At 40.5% G+C, this 15,061-nt stretch overlaps 1 protein-coding gene across 1 annotated transcript in view; it reads left to right on the forward strand.

Annotated features, from left to right (window-relative positions):
• AXDND1 (axonemal dynein light chain domain containing 1) overlaps nucleotides 1-15,061 on the forward strand; it is a gene marked incomplete at its 3' end in the record, with an annotated part of 50,121 nt that overhangs the window by 30,941 nt on the left and 4,119 nt on the right. The window contains exons 16-24 of the mRNA XM_079762054.1: nucleotides 2,393-2,594; nucleotides 3,631-3,724; nucleotides 5,651-5,850; nucleotides 6,901-6,997; nucleotides 8,627-8,737; nucleotides 9,783-9,881; nucleotides 11,513-11,611; nucleotides 13,252-13,356; nucleotides 14,461-14,543. Coding sequence (XP_079618180.1) covers nucleotides 2,393-2,594; nucleotides 3,631-3,724; nucleotides 5,651-5,850; nucleotides 6,901-6,997; nucleotides 8,627-8,737; nucleotides 9,783-9,881; nucleotides 11,513-11,611; nucleotides 13,252-13,356; nucleotides 14,461-14,543 — 1,090 coding nt within the window. The remainder of the gene's footprint in view (nucleotides 1-2,392; nucleotides 2,595-3,630; nucleotides 3,725-5,650; nucleotides 5,851-6,900; nucleotides 6,998-8,626; nucleotides 8,738-9,782; nucleotides 9,882-11,512; nucleotides 11,612-13,251; nucleotides 13,357-14,460; nucleotides 14,544-15,061) is intronic.

A 15,061-nucleotide genomic window follows, 5' to 3' on the forward strand; every position in this document is an offset into this window, starting at 1 on the left:
TCTCTCTCTCTCTCTCTCTCTCTCTCTCTCTCTCTCTCTTCTTCTTCTTCTTCTTCTTCTTCTTCTTCTTTTTTGCTTAGGCCTTTTTTATTGTTTGTAATTTGTCTTGGTTTTGAGTCTATTCTTTTCATATTCCTGGTTGTTTCTAATTGATGTTAGACATCATGTGTGACAAATTCTACAAATAATTAAGACTCGGGATGATGCTATATTTCAAAAAAATGGTTTTAGTTTTTATTCTGGCAGATTATTTAGGATAGGAGTAGATCATTTTAATCCAAAAAGGGACTGAACTGAGATGAAGTGTGGCTCCAGGCTTGGGATTCAGGGGTCCCAAGTGAAAGCCTGGTGTGTTTACCAGGGCCTCTACTCCTTAGCAGATTTTGAACTTCAATTTTATTTCCCCAGTAGGGTGTCCTAATATCCCAGTTTTCCTTGAGACATATTGAAAATTGGCCCTCCAAAACCCATGAGAGACATTAAAAATCCATCAAAACACTTTTAATCCCTATGTCATCATATGTTACCTAAGAATCAGTCCTTCTCTGTGAAGTGTTCCAGGCAACTCTGATGCATTGACTACCACTGTTGTTCAATATCAAACTACTCTAGATGGTGAGACACATCTTTATGATATGTTACAGCAGTAATATAGTTACAGATAAAATGGCAATACTTATCTATGAGAATATACCTATCGTGGGCAGACAAAAATGAGTTAGTAAATGGTTTTCAATAATGAGATTCAAAATGAAGAGTGATAGTGAAATTAACAGATCACTTTGAATACTCCTAAGCGGTCAAAGTTTACTGATGAAGGCATTGAAAATATTTTCATCAAAGATAAGAAAAAGTTTGCTTTCAAATTATTTCTCTTTATATATCTCTGAGATGGGAGCATTTATATTTCTTATTTTGCAAATGAGATAAGACAGGTCTAAAGCGGTTATTTTGCCATGATCTCACGTGAATCAATTCAAAGACTAGGATCCATATTTGATTCTGGTTCAGACTAAAACTATGAACTTATGAAAACCTGAACAAGGATTTAAAAAATAACTCAAGAACTATATTTCATTTCTCTTTATTAACTATCCTATAATTATGAAGAACCTGTTTATCACCATTGTCTTCATAACAGAAAGACTCAGTGAATTAATGCCTTTTTCAGAAAACTGTAGTTTATAGTTTCTGAGTTTAATGTATTTGGTTTTCAGCTGAAAAGGTAAGAGACAGAGTATAAGTTGCCATCAAATAAATAGTTTATCAGTCAGAAAATCACTAATTATACAGTATTCATTAAACATTTATCTAGGAACTGCTCTTTATAAGATTTTTGCCCAGCAAGCTGTAGGATAATAAAAAGGTGAAAAAAAATATGCCCCTGCCCATTAGATTTTTTTATAATTTACTAAGGGCCCAGTGCACAAATTCGTGCACCTAGAAAGGAACTTTGGGCCATGAGGCTGCATTGGGCACAGAGGTGGATCTTGACTCATCCTTCGTGCCCCTGCCCGGCCCCTCCTGCTGCGGCCTCTGATCTCTTGCTGCCGGCAGCCCCACTCCTGCTGCTCCCACATGCTGATGGTGCCGGCCACGCTCACACTCGCTGACAGCGCCAGCAGTGGGTGCGATCAGAGGCTGCTGCCCCAGTTACCCCTCAGGAGCAGGGGGAGGTGGAGAAGCCCTCAGGGGCAATTGGGCTGGCAGCCGCTGCTCACACCTGCTAATGGTGCCAGGCACTGGCAGAGGGTGTGAGCAGCGGCTCTGGTGCTGGCTGTGGGTGGCAAGTGAGGCTGGCGCTGGCAGCAGGTATGAGCGCCGGGCAGGACCACGGCACACAGGAACAAAGAATTTTCAGTAACCACCAGACGCTTGCCGTGGTGACAGCAACTGGCGCCCCATGTTGGTCTGGCACTTCTGCTCACCTGCTCCACTATCCCACTGTGGCCAGTGCCCACCATATTCTGTATACGTCCGCGGGTGGTCAGTGCACTTCATATTGACCAATTGTTCAGGTTTTCCAGTTGTTCTGCTATTCAGTCCATTTGCACATTAGCCTTTTATTATATAGGATTATTGAAATAGTAAACTTAGCCCTAGATGGTTTGGCTCAGTGGCTAGAGCATTAGCCTGCGGACTGAAGGGTCCCAGGTTCAATTCTAGTCAAGGGCACATGACTGGGTTGCGAGCTCAATCCCCAGCAGGGGGCATGCAGGAGGCAGCCGATCAATGATTCTCTCTCATCATTGATGTTTCTCTCTATATATATCTGTCTCTCTCCCTCCCTCCCTCCCCCTTCCTCTCTGAAATCAATAAAAATATATTTTTTAAAAAGAAATATTAAACTTACAAATACTTCTAACAATTCATGCTTTTCTCACTTTTCTAGGTATCTCTAAAATTCTTTTAAATTTGATTAGTACTCTTGACTTCTATTCTTATAAGATTGAAGACCATCTGGAGTTTCCTGAAGTTCTTCTTGAAGATTGGGAGGCACTTACAGAAAAAATTAATGAAATGGTATCTCAGATAAATGCATTGTTAAATATTGTTGGTACTGTTCCCCAGTACTTTGATGCAGATTCTGGCTCGTAAGTTCCCATAGCTCTCTGCTTCTCAATTGCATTTTCCCAATACCTAGCCTTAGCCACAGGTAGCTGGGGTCAGATGACAAACCTTAAAATCCTGTTCCTCCCAGGAAGAAAGCCCATCTCACCGGGAGCAGGAGGGTGAGGGAGTCCTGTGTTCATGACTGCAGTAGTCCACAGTGGAGTTTCTGCCTCACTGAGCTGGGAAGGGGAAGAGTGGGGCAGTCATGGTTCAGATACCATAGATTCTTGTCTTTCTTACTGAATCTTCATAGACTGTCTTGAAGAGATGTCTCTTCAGTTGCTGTTTCTTCTTGGGACTATTTCTAGAGGCTTTCAATTTTTTTTTTATCCTCTCCCAAGGATATTTTTACCACTGATTTTTATAAAGAGAGAGTATAAGCGAGAGGGAAAGACAGACAGAAACATCAATGTGAGAGAAACACATCAATTGGTTGCCTCTTGCATGTGTCCTGACCTGGGCCTGGGCCAGGGAGGTGCCTGCAACCAAGGTATGTGCCCTTGACCAGAATCAAACCCGGGACCCTTCTGTCCGCAGGCCGACGCTCTATCCACTGAGCCAAATGATCCAGGGCTCGATTTTTTTTTTTTTAAAGAAATAATTCTCACCAATTTCACTGGGAAATGGGTTAGCTTTGCTCCTCACACTGTCATGCTCGAAGCTGATTTCTTGAGAGAATTTAAAAATTCATTCTCACTTTATGGTCTCACTGGTCTAAGAGTGAATATAAAGGATGTGAGTGTGAGTTTTTACAGTAGAGAGCTAGCACTGAAGGTAAGATCTACATTATCCAAAATGCATCATGCTGATTGCTATGGATGTTAGGAAGCCGTGTCCATGCGTTAGCCAATATACCAGATAATTCAAGGTTTTCATTCACCTTTCCTTGAATTCGCAAACATTTGTCAACACTATATATACTAGGCCCACCCAAATAAAACCCTTTCCTTTAACTGGTAGTTACTTTTATATTCTAAGTAAGTCACTTATCTTTATTTTGCTTAATTTTTCCTTCAGGGCACTTGCAGCACATATATTTAGCATGGTTAAACAATGGCATTTGAAGATAGGCAATGAGATTACTAATGGTAACATTGAACTTCAGCGCCACGTATGTACTTACAGGGATTTGTGAGGTTAATTTTGCCTTGGCTGAGAGTTTTCTTTAAGGAAAAATCAGGTCATGCCTATGCAATGAAAGCAGGAGATTGGGAGGGCAAAAAGGGAACTTACATAATTACTCAAATGATTTTCAGTGGATTTTTAAATGCAGTATATTTCTGCCACCGGAATTAAGTTTCAGAGATGTTAAAAAATGTTTGGCTTCTAATTATTATGTTTACTCTTTACTCAGTATACTGAATATTTCCCCTTAGTAGGGATGTGGCCATGTTAAGGATTTATGTTGGTGCCCCTGACTGGTTGAAGGGATGACAGAAACATGTTACTAGGAGAAAAGACAAGATGCCACAATACTATTGGTCTATAATTATTAGAACAAATAGAATTGTTCTTCAATTCTGAACAACTTAACCCATTGACTTCAGCGCCAAATAAGTACTTATTTTCGAGGTTAATTTTGCCTTGGCTGCGAGTTTTCTTTAAGAAAAAATCAGGTCATGCCTATGTAATTAAAGCAGGAGATTGGGAGGGCAAAATGGGAACTTACATTGACTTCTTAGCCAGCATAACATGAAATAATTTCTAGAGGATGTCTTAGTTTATTACATTTATTCTTACCTCATAATTATAATCTAAATTTACATTGGAAAAATTATTATAAGTAAACTTAATATGATAAAATGAACTTAATTTATTTTAATATTGTTTAAATTAGGAATTTGAAAAGCAGAGCTCATCAGTTATATGGGAATACTACTTATGAAGCATTACATTACAATATATCACAACACATTATAAATATATAGAACCAAGAGTTGAGAAGCAAATATATTAAGACTGGAAGTATGAATCCAGGGTTGGGGGAAATTTCTGAGATTTGGAAGAACAATTATCATAACAGCCAAATAACTAAATTTTCCCAAATAAGGCAAACATGTAAATAATTACAGCCAATTATAAACATCACTGCCCTACCCCCTGCCCACAGAGCACCCCTAACCATTTTCCAGGTTTGGCATTGCCGAATTGAAATTGTTTTTTGCTGAAATAAACTTTGTAAAATTTAATGTCTCAGTTTACCTTTTTACATATATAAACATTGGGGAAAAACTTATTCTCAGTCAAAATTACTAAGGAATGTATGTACTGGGGCACTGTACAACTTTTCTAACCTTGGAATCAGATTTAATGTTGCCACCTTCACTTCCTGTTTCACTTAGATTTTCACACAGTACTCGTTTTTTTTTTAATTTTTCAATCTTCACCAGAGAATATTTTTTCCAATGATTTTTAAAGTAGGGGGAGAGAGAAACATCAATGTGAGAGAGATACATCTATTGGTTGCCTCCCACACGCACCCTGCCTCCCAGTGGGGCTGGGGATGGAACCTGCAACCAAGGGACATGCCCTTGACCAGGAATCAAGCCCTCCACCCTCCAGTGTGCAGCCCGATGCTCTAACCAGCAAGACACACTGGCCAGGGCGCACACAGAGCTTGTTTTTACCATATCACCACCAATAACATCAGCTTTGCAAAAGTGATATAGTGCATCTGATGTTGAGAGTGTGAACTATGTCAGGTTCATGCTATGTCTGACAGATGTCAAATATCACTGTTATTTCCCTCAAAATTTTAAAATCCCATGGCATCCTTGAGAGTTCACTGTGGAGCCCTAGGATACCTTGGTGAACAATTTGGTAACTGCAGTTTTAATACCCTTGACCAAGCTAAAGAAGAGTTTAATGTAGTATAGTGAGCAAGAAAAAAAAAATATATGGTTATATCAGCTGCATAGTGATGATAGCATTGCTAAAAATTGGATGCAGGTATGATCATCTATTTTTAAATTTGGCATGGTTTTTTACTGTTTGATTTATTTAAAATGGGTCATTTGTATTATAATTTTTTTAACAGATGGATGAATTGCATATATCTATGATCAAGTGGATGGTACATTTGCTGATAATAATGGTACCTGACTTTACTGACCGAGACAGTCTCCCAAAGTTGGAGGAGGAAAGTGATGAAAAACGTGATATAGGAATTGCAAAGTTAGAGCTAGACGCAATTGCACTGGCCAAAAATCTGTCCCGATACTCCAGTTATTTGAACGGGTAAAACTATCTGTTTTTATTTCTGCCCCTTTGAAGATTAAATGTGACATAAAGCAGAGGAGAGAAGGGCAGCAATAAGGAATTGTTCTAAAACCTTGAAAGAAGCACTAATTCTTCACTAAACTAGCTTTGACACTGCCCAGTTGGAATATGAGATGCTGGTGTTTTCCCGATGGCTTTAGAATTCTTTTGAAAACAATGTTAGCATGGGCAGGATGGGAAGTATGTACAGATGTGGGAGTGACAATTAGTAACAAAACAAAAAGACTCACTTAACTTGCATAAGTAAGAAACGTTTTGCACTTTTGCTCAAGTTGGGGGATTTAAGAAGCTTATAGTGTCCTGTGTAATTCCACGCAAAGCTGAATGTATACTTTTTTGTATTTCAATAAACACCAACCAAAACATATCTTTTTTAAAACCTTATGTCTGGAAAGCTAGAGGATTCCCATCAAATAAAGATGAAGTCTGGAAAATTGTAAAATATTAACTAGTAAGCATACTGTCTCTGATTACTTCAAATTTGTGAAGTAGCTTTTATAATCTAGCCAATTACCCACTTCATTTCCATTCAGTGTTAGGTCAAAAGTGAGAGGCATGGAAGGGAGTGAAGAAGACAGAGTGAAAAATTGAGCCCTAACCGGTTTGGCTCAGTGGATAGAGCGTCGGCCTGCGGACTGAAAGGTCCCAGGTTCGATTCCGGTCAAGGGCATGTACCTTGGTTGCGGGTACATCACCAGTAGGGGGTGTGCAGGAGGCAGCTGATCAGTGTTTCTCTCTCATCGATGTTTCTAACTATCCCTCTCCCTTCCTCTCTGTAAAAAATCAATAAAATATTTAAAAATAAAAAGAAAATAAGAGAACCCACAGAATATCTGGGAAAGTTAAAAAAAAGAGTAAAAAATTGAGAAAGAGACAAATTATACTCTTTGGTGAGTCAGTAGCTTAATTGTTAATGGTAAATTTCCACTGTATTTGGATTTAAAACACTTAAGAGGGGAACCAACAATAATAGGTCATGCTCTGTGTGTGTGTGTGCTTTCCCCCCAGTTGTTGCAAAGGGATGGTAACAGCTATGGCTCTGAGTATAGCCGGCAACCTACAAAAAAATCCTGCTAAGGAACTTCATGATCTGAATAACATGAAGGTAACTACTCTGTCTTCCCCTTGCTTTTGTTTTGTTTGTTCTGAGCAGACATTTTAGGTTTAATTGATTTACAACAAGCTACACATATTTAAAGTGTACAATTTGATAATTTCTAAAATGTGTATACACCCATAAAACAATTACCGTGATAAGAAAAGAAATAAGTTTCCTTGTACACCATCCTCATCCCAGGCAATGTCTGATCACCTTTCTAACACCAAAGATGATTTTTCATATTCTAGAATTTATATAAATGGAATCATATAAAATATATGCTTCTGATCTGACTGCTTTGACTAAGCAAAATTTTTTTGAGGTTCACACATATTGTTGCTTTTTTCATAAAGCATATTTTATGTTTTTTAGTGCTGAGTAGTATTCATTGTATGGATATACATGATTTACCCATTCTCTGTTGATGGGCATTTGAATTGTTCCCACTTTTCAATTATAATAAATAAAGCTTCAATGCATATTTATGTACATGTGCATTGTTTTCATTTCTCTTAACCATTTGTACGATATAAGCGTCTATAGACGCACACGGCAAACCTTTTTTAATTAAATTCAAAATATCGTGGCAGTTAACTGGTTAAGTAAATATCTAGGAATGGAGTGGCTGAGTCATATGGAATGTGTATGTTTAACTTTTTAAGAAACTATCAAACTGTCTTCCAAAGTAGTTAAGCCATTTTATACTCCTGTCAGTAGTATATGAGAGTTCTAGTTGCTTCACATCCTCACCAACACTTGATAATGATCAGTCTTTTCAAGTTTAGACATTCTAATAGGTGGGTAGTGGTATGCCATCGTGGTTTTAATTTGCATTTCTTTAATGACCATTAATGTTGAACATCTTTTCATGTGTTTATTTGTCATCTCTATATCTCCTTTGGTGTAATGTATATTTGAATGTTGCTAAAGAGAATAGGTCCTAAAAGTTTTCATCACAAGAAAAAAACTGAACTATGTGAGGTGATGGATATTAACTAAATTTAATGTAATCATTTTGATATATATATTTTTATATTTATCAGATCATTATGTCATATATCTTAAACTTACATACAATGTTATACGTTGCTTATATCAATAAAACTCGGAAAAAACACACAAAATATTAAATTGCCTTCTATTTTGGTTAGTTAATACTTGAGACATCTAAACAGTAACAGTTGTCTCCTACACATGCCCTGGCCAGGACCAGGGATCAAAACTGCAACCCAGGTACGTGCCCTTGACCGGGAATTGAACCCACAACCCTTTGGTGCGTGGGCCAGTGCTCTTAGCAACTGAGCAACACCAGCCAGAGTGTGAGCTGGTCAGTTGTATATTTGTTGGGACAGGCTGCTTGTCCATAGTAAATCCAACAATATTTCTGCATCTAATTTTATGACACTTCACTACTTCTTATCCCATTATAATGATGTCAATAAGCAAACAATGGCGTTTTAGGTCTCTATAGAAAAACACTTCTGCACAAATCAATGAACTGAAGTGATACAATGTTAATGGAAGTTATATTTAGAGGATTGTATTTAACGGCTCCTCAGTAGGAGTGAATGAATAAATGAGTTGGTGTACTCTGATTTTTTTCTGCTTAGTAATGATCTTTTTATCTCTTCTCAGAAGGAATGTTGTGAGTGGATCACCACATGCTCTCAACTCCTCTCTGGGATCAAAGGCAGAAAAATAAAGTTATTGACAGATGAAGAAGAGGACCACCTGATTGAAGAAGAGGTATTTTTCATGTGCTAGCACACGTCATTATTCAGGTTCCTCCTGTATTTTAATAGATAAGGGGTCAGCGACTATTTGCAATCATTGTTCCGAATCCTCCTCATTCACTTACTCTATCAGAGGAGAATTTCGGCTCCAACCAAGAGCATTGGCAGCTCTTCTCCCTTGTCAGGGAGAGAGTTATCCACCCAAACATCTCTCCTCACTTTCTCTTCTTCTTTTTCTTTCTATATATATATATATTTTTTTTTTTTTTAATTTTTGTTTTTCTGTAAAATGTCCTGGTTCTTCCATAACTTATAAGCATGATTCATACTGAGGAGTGGATGGGGAAGTGGGTAGGGGCAGACTGGGGTGGGGAAGCTCCTCTTTTTGCTGCCCCCTCCGAGTGGGGCCCCAACACCTCCCTGAAGTTGTCTGGCAGCCTCTGCCCCTGGTGCTCAGAATCTGGCGTGCCCCTCGATTCCAGAACCCCTTCTGGGCCCCAGGTCCACTGGGCACACAGCTCCCGGTGCTTTGAATCCTGAAGCACCCGTGGTTCTAGAATTCCCCACTCAGCTGCTGGGGTGATGGCCCCCTCATTTCTGCTGCCCCCCACCACCATCACCAAGGAGGGAGGGAAGGGAGAGGGTGGGGCGCTTAGGTCTCCCCTCCCTATGGGGGAGGAGCAGGGCGAATCTCGAGGAGGAAGGGAGTGGGAGGCAGGAGCCAGGAGGGGCTCAGCCGATGGTGAGGCCAAAGCCACACTGGAACTGGTCCTTTAGGTGATTCAGGAAGGCCCGAGGGCCAGCATCAGGGGCACAGGGGCAGGGGCAGGAGCTTCTTCTCCGGTGTGGCACCCATGATCCGGTTGCTGTCCACGGAGCCTTTGAAAAGGGGTTGGCCTTGGGCAAGTCCAGCTGGTACCCGAAGGAGACATTCGTGTCTTGCATCCTTGTGCTGGTCTCAAACTCCATGCCTACCTGCAGCTGTCACTGGCTTTGTGGTAGTATGTGGTAGTATGTGGTGCATGCCAGCCTGGCCCAACGTTACTGTCGCCAACCAGTTCAACATGTATTTCCCAGCTGGAGACATGACAGTACCCTCCTCCCCAGGCCGCCGGTGGCAGAAGCATCCACCTGGCGGGATGCGGGATGCTTTGGAGGTAAGTGGGCTGCGAGGAGGTCTGCGTTCCTGAGAGTGACAGCTGCTGTGAAGTCAGAACCCTGATACTCCTCGTCCACCTGCCAGTGCACAAACTTTTGACTGCTGGGTCTGGGTGGCCACCTCGGACCTGACCGGGACCCAGCTGGTGAATGAATGACCTGAGCATTGAGACTGCCACTATTGTCCATGTCACCCACCAACACGGGGAATGCCTCTGTGGGACTCAGCTGCTTTGTCCCCACATATGTGACCCCGAAATGATAGTTGGACTCCCCGATTGTGCTGAGGGCTACTGTGTGGTTCACCGGGAAATGGTTACTCAACCCTTTGTTGCCGGTGAGCTTGACACCTTCCATCTGAATAGGAAACAGCTCCTGGCACTTGGGGACGCACTCAGCGAAAGAGCCGGGTTGGGAAGGCAGCCGAGGTCCCTGCGGCCTGGAGCCTGCAGTACAGGGGGTCCGTTCTGAACCTCGACCCGCGCCAGCCCCAGCGCCCAGGCCGCCCCCGAGCGGCGGCAGCATGAAGCCCAAGGAGAGGGTGGAGGCGGCGGCGGCCCCACGAAGGCGGGCGTGGACGGCGAGCTAGCGGCCAGCGCGGCCCCCCATGGTTGATGGCCGCAGTGCCTGTTCCCGGCCTGGGCTCCGCTCCCACCCCGTGCGCCACGCGCAACCGAACCCACTGCTGCCGCCGCCGCCCTCTCTCCACGTTCTTGGTGAAGGATGATGTCTCCCACTTCAGAGAGGAAAGGATGGCTCTCAGTGGAGCGCAGCCTGCCCCTTCCTGAGGCATGTCCTCAGACTTACCTGCTTCTGCACACGCACCCTCCGCCCTGCAGTCTTAGTCTTCCCATCAACGTCATTTCTTCCTTTGAGCGCTTCATCCCTTGCTCATTGTCCTCCCTTTTGTGTCTCATTGCCGTCATGATAAAATCCAGTCCTCTTGCATGACATGCTGTGATTGTGCCCTTGTCTCCTAAGTTTCTGTCCTGTTGATCTACAGTACTTCTGTTTTCAGAGCCAGTTACCAGTATGTGCATATTAGTGCCCTCTCCCTTGTGCCATCTGTTTTTCTTTTACTCACCCGTCAGGAAGAAACCCAGACGTGATCTTCTTCAGGAAACCTTCCTGACCACCCTTTCTTTTACCCCTATACTCTACCAGAGCAAGATGGGGTATTTCTAGTATTTGACTATATGAGTCCATAGCATTTCCTTGTACAATAAATTGTAAGCGCTTTGAGGACAGAGACCATTCTTATTAACTTTTGTATCCTTATCCTTAGCACAGGGCCCAGTCACAGGATTAGTGCCCTTTAAATATTTTTGAATGAATAATTGCTAATATAGCACTAAGATACACACACACACACACATATGTGTGTGTGTGTGTGTATCTTAGTGTTATATATGATATATATATATATATATCTTAGTGTTATATTAGCAATTATTCAAAAAATATATATCTTAGTGCTATATTATATATATAAAGCTATATTAAATATATATATTAAGCTATACTAAATAATTATGTTATTGTTTTATCTCACAGGACTTTATATATATTAAGCTATACTTAATATATATTAAGCTATACTAAATAATTATGTTATTGTTTTATCTCACAGGACATTATAAAAGGATTAATCCAGACTAAAATAGACATGCCTTTTAAAGAGGATAAAGAAGAAAGTACTGAGAAATTTGAGAAGGAAGAAGAGAAAGAAGTAAGATTATTTAGTATCATTTTTTAAAGAACTTATATATATACTGTTGAAAATAAAAACAGATCATTTGGAGTAAACTCTTCAACTTCAACAAAATGCCTTTCCTCATATAGATGCAGCCATATCTGAAGACAACTTACCTCTTAATTTTCTGAAGAAGTGTCCTTTTTTCTTTCAAATCCAGCCATTTCCATTATCCTCATTCACACCTATATTCCTACTAACTAATCAACCTCTCACCCGATGCTGTTTCTTTATTCTTTCATTGCCAAATTCTTTTTAAAAAATAATGTTTTTATTGACTTCAGAGAGGAATGGAGAGGGAAAGACAGAGAAACATCAATCAGCTGCCTCTTGCACACCCCCTATTGGGGATCGAGCCTGCAACCTGAGCATGGAACTGTGACCTTCTGGTTCATGTGTTGATGCTCAACTGCTGAGCACCAGCCAGGAGGCAAATTCTTTAAATAGTGTAAACTCCGTTTTCCACTTCTTCGGCTCCCATTCTGAGCTGCCTTTACCCTCTCCTCCCAATCCCATCTCCACATCTCTCTTTTCCTTACCCTGTCTCCACCCCTGTTGAGGCATTAGTAGTAATAACCTTTCCTGGGGCACTTGTAATAATGACAAAAATACAATGATAATTACTAATAACTGATGCCTAGCATGAGCTATATGCTTTGCACATATTATCTTTTATCTACACAACATGATTTCAAAGTAAATATTACCACCCCCATTTTACATATTAGAAAACTGAAAATCAGAAAGGTTGACTTACCCAAAATCATATGACTCTAAGTAGCACAACCAGCATTCAAACTCAGATAAGTCCTGGTTAATTTCTAAAATGAATGCCATCTTTGGCTTTCAGAACTCATCATGATTATCTAACACTCTTTAATTTACTTAATTTACTTTCCTGATGTTTCTTCTCTGCAAATAGTTTAAATGTTGGCATGACCCAGGATCTGTCCTAGATTCTCTACTCGCTGTACATGCAGGACAACAGAACAAAAATATTGTACAACACTCAAGCTTCTTTGGACCAGCATTTTCTGTTCTGTTTATGATACAGTGCTTGCATATAGAAGGTACAACATAGATGGAAAACATTATTATTTGGCCACTAAACTCTGTCATACCTTTTAAATCTATAGAGCATCACCTCCTTTTTCCCTTTCCTTCTTCTGTGGCCTTAGATCAGGCCATTTCCTCTCTATTTTACAAACTCCTATTTAGCCTTCAAAGATCATTTTCTCTGTAGAAACTTCTCTGAGTGTCTAGGCAGAATGAAGGCCCCTTTTCTGGGTATACACAGCCCTTGGAATATGCCTCTATGCTAGCAGTAATCACGTATACTATAATTACTTTATTGTCTATCTCTCCTACTGTGCTATAAGTTCCTGAGGTCTAGAAGAAATCTGCTTTGTTTTTCTCACAGTATCTCCCTTTGTCCGACAGTACTTCCCCATCCACACTAAATTATCGCACGGTATTTGCTGTAAGTCTTCCAAAAATACTTGTTAAATAATTAAAGCAAACGGAAAACGAAAGTTTAGACATGGTGCCAGGCAATTGCCATGCCACTGTGTCGCACACGAGCTCACTGACAGGTCTGTGGTATTTCTGTGCCCTAGGAACCTTCAACATCTACAGAGGATGAAAAACTCATTCGATTCATTGGAAAAGATGAAAACGTTTATTCCAAACCTCTATCTGGAGCAAATAGGTTATCTTCCTGGGTATGTATCTGAAACCCAACTAGAAAATTCAAAGCTAGAGAGAAAAGCTAGGAAATTTAACATTTTACAAAAATGGTACAGCTCTAACATTTATCTCCTCCATGAGGACCAGGGGCTTCTAAGTAATATATTTTCCAGATCCTTTTTTTTTTCTTCCCAGCATCATCTCTAGAAAACTCTCATATTGATTTTAGAGAGAAAGGGATAGGGAGAGAGAGATGGAGACGTCAATGATGAGAGAGAATCATTGATTGGTTGCCTCTTACACACCCCCACTGGGGATTGATCTCACAACCTGTGCCTGTGCCCTGACTGGGAATTGAACGGCGACCTTCTAGTTCATAGTCCGTCGTCGCTCAACCAACCACTAAGCCACACCTGCTGGGTGTAAACCTTATTTTAAAATAAGCATCTCATTCCCTTCCTTCATTTAACAATTTATTGGTCAATATTTGACCAATTTTTAAATAAATCTATTAAGCAGATTCTATTGAGACCTATGTTAAGCACATATCTCCAACCATAAGAATTACTGGGAAATTAGAAACTTTTAGACAGTGACTATAGAAACTCAACAGAAAAACAGATTTAAAATTCCTTCACAAAGTTCTAGGACCATTATAGAGGTGTTCCCCCGCCCCATATTTTACTGCCTTGATATTTATGAAGTTCTGTATCAAACTAAAAGAACTTATTGGATTTTGCAATGTTATGTGCTTAGTGTAAAGTAAGTTATTAAGATATAGATAATTTCCTTGATATTTAATTTGATTTGATAGAGAAACATGGTTACCCTTTATTTATTATTAAGCCTTTTCTTCCTTCCCTGTTTCTTTCTGTTGATGTTGTTTTCTCTGCTTCTTTTTTACAACTCTAATCATATCTATATCCACCTGCAGCATAAATAATTTGAAAGCTGGGATGCTGTTTGGCCACAGGAAATCCCTATTTTTGTTGTTGTTAAGAGTGGGCTTAATTATCTACTCTGTAAATATGGATAGTAGAAAACATATTCGGAAAGGCTTGGTCCAGAACATCCTGAGGAAGTAGGGTATTAACTGTTGGGACTTTCAGTTTATTCATTGCCCATATTTTCTTTGTCAGAGAGAAGCAGCTAATCAAGGCACACTGGCCCCAAAGTATCGTGAAGCAATATCTATAATTGAACACATGCAGGACAAGTTAATGTAAGTATGAGGTGCCACAATGGTAAGAAGATGAAGATGCTGGCCAGGAGGTTTGGCTGAGAAATCCACACTTCTTGGCTGACTTTGGTTCTCCTGCTTCTTCCCATCCTCACTAGTGGGAAGGGTATCTCCAAATCTTCTGCTAGAGTCAGTGAACTACTACATGCTGTAGAAGGAATATCTGTCCTCACTCACAGTAGAGATGGAGGAAGTCAAAGTGGGGGAGGGGGGGAGGAATTAGAAGTGATCCAATTCAGTATGTTTCTAATACATGAATTAGATCAGTGATGGCAAACCTATGACACGCGTGTCAGCACTGACACGCGTAGCCATTTCTGATGACACGCGGCCGCTGAGGCAGCCGCATGCCGAGGATGAAACATTTGCTGCTCCTGAGGATGAAACATTTGCGAAATAATGTTTTTTCCTCAAAGTGACACACTACCCGAGTTATGCTCAGTTTTTTGGCAAAGTTTGACACACCAAGCTCAAAAGGTTTATTTATCACTGAACTAGAT

The sequence above is a fragment of the Cnephaeus nilssonii genome, assembly GCF_951640355.1.
Source record: "Cnephaeus nilssonii genome assembly, chromosome: 21".
Lineage (NCBI taxonomy): Eukaryota > Metazoa > Chordata > Mammalia > Chiroptera > Vespertilionidae > Cnephaeus > Cnephaeus nilssonii.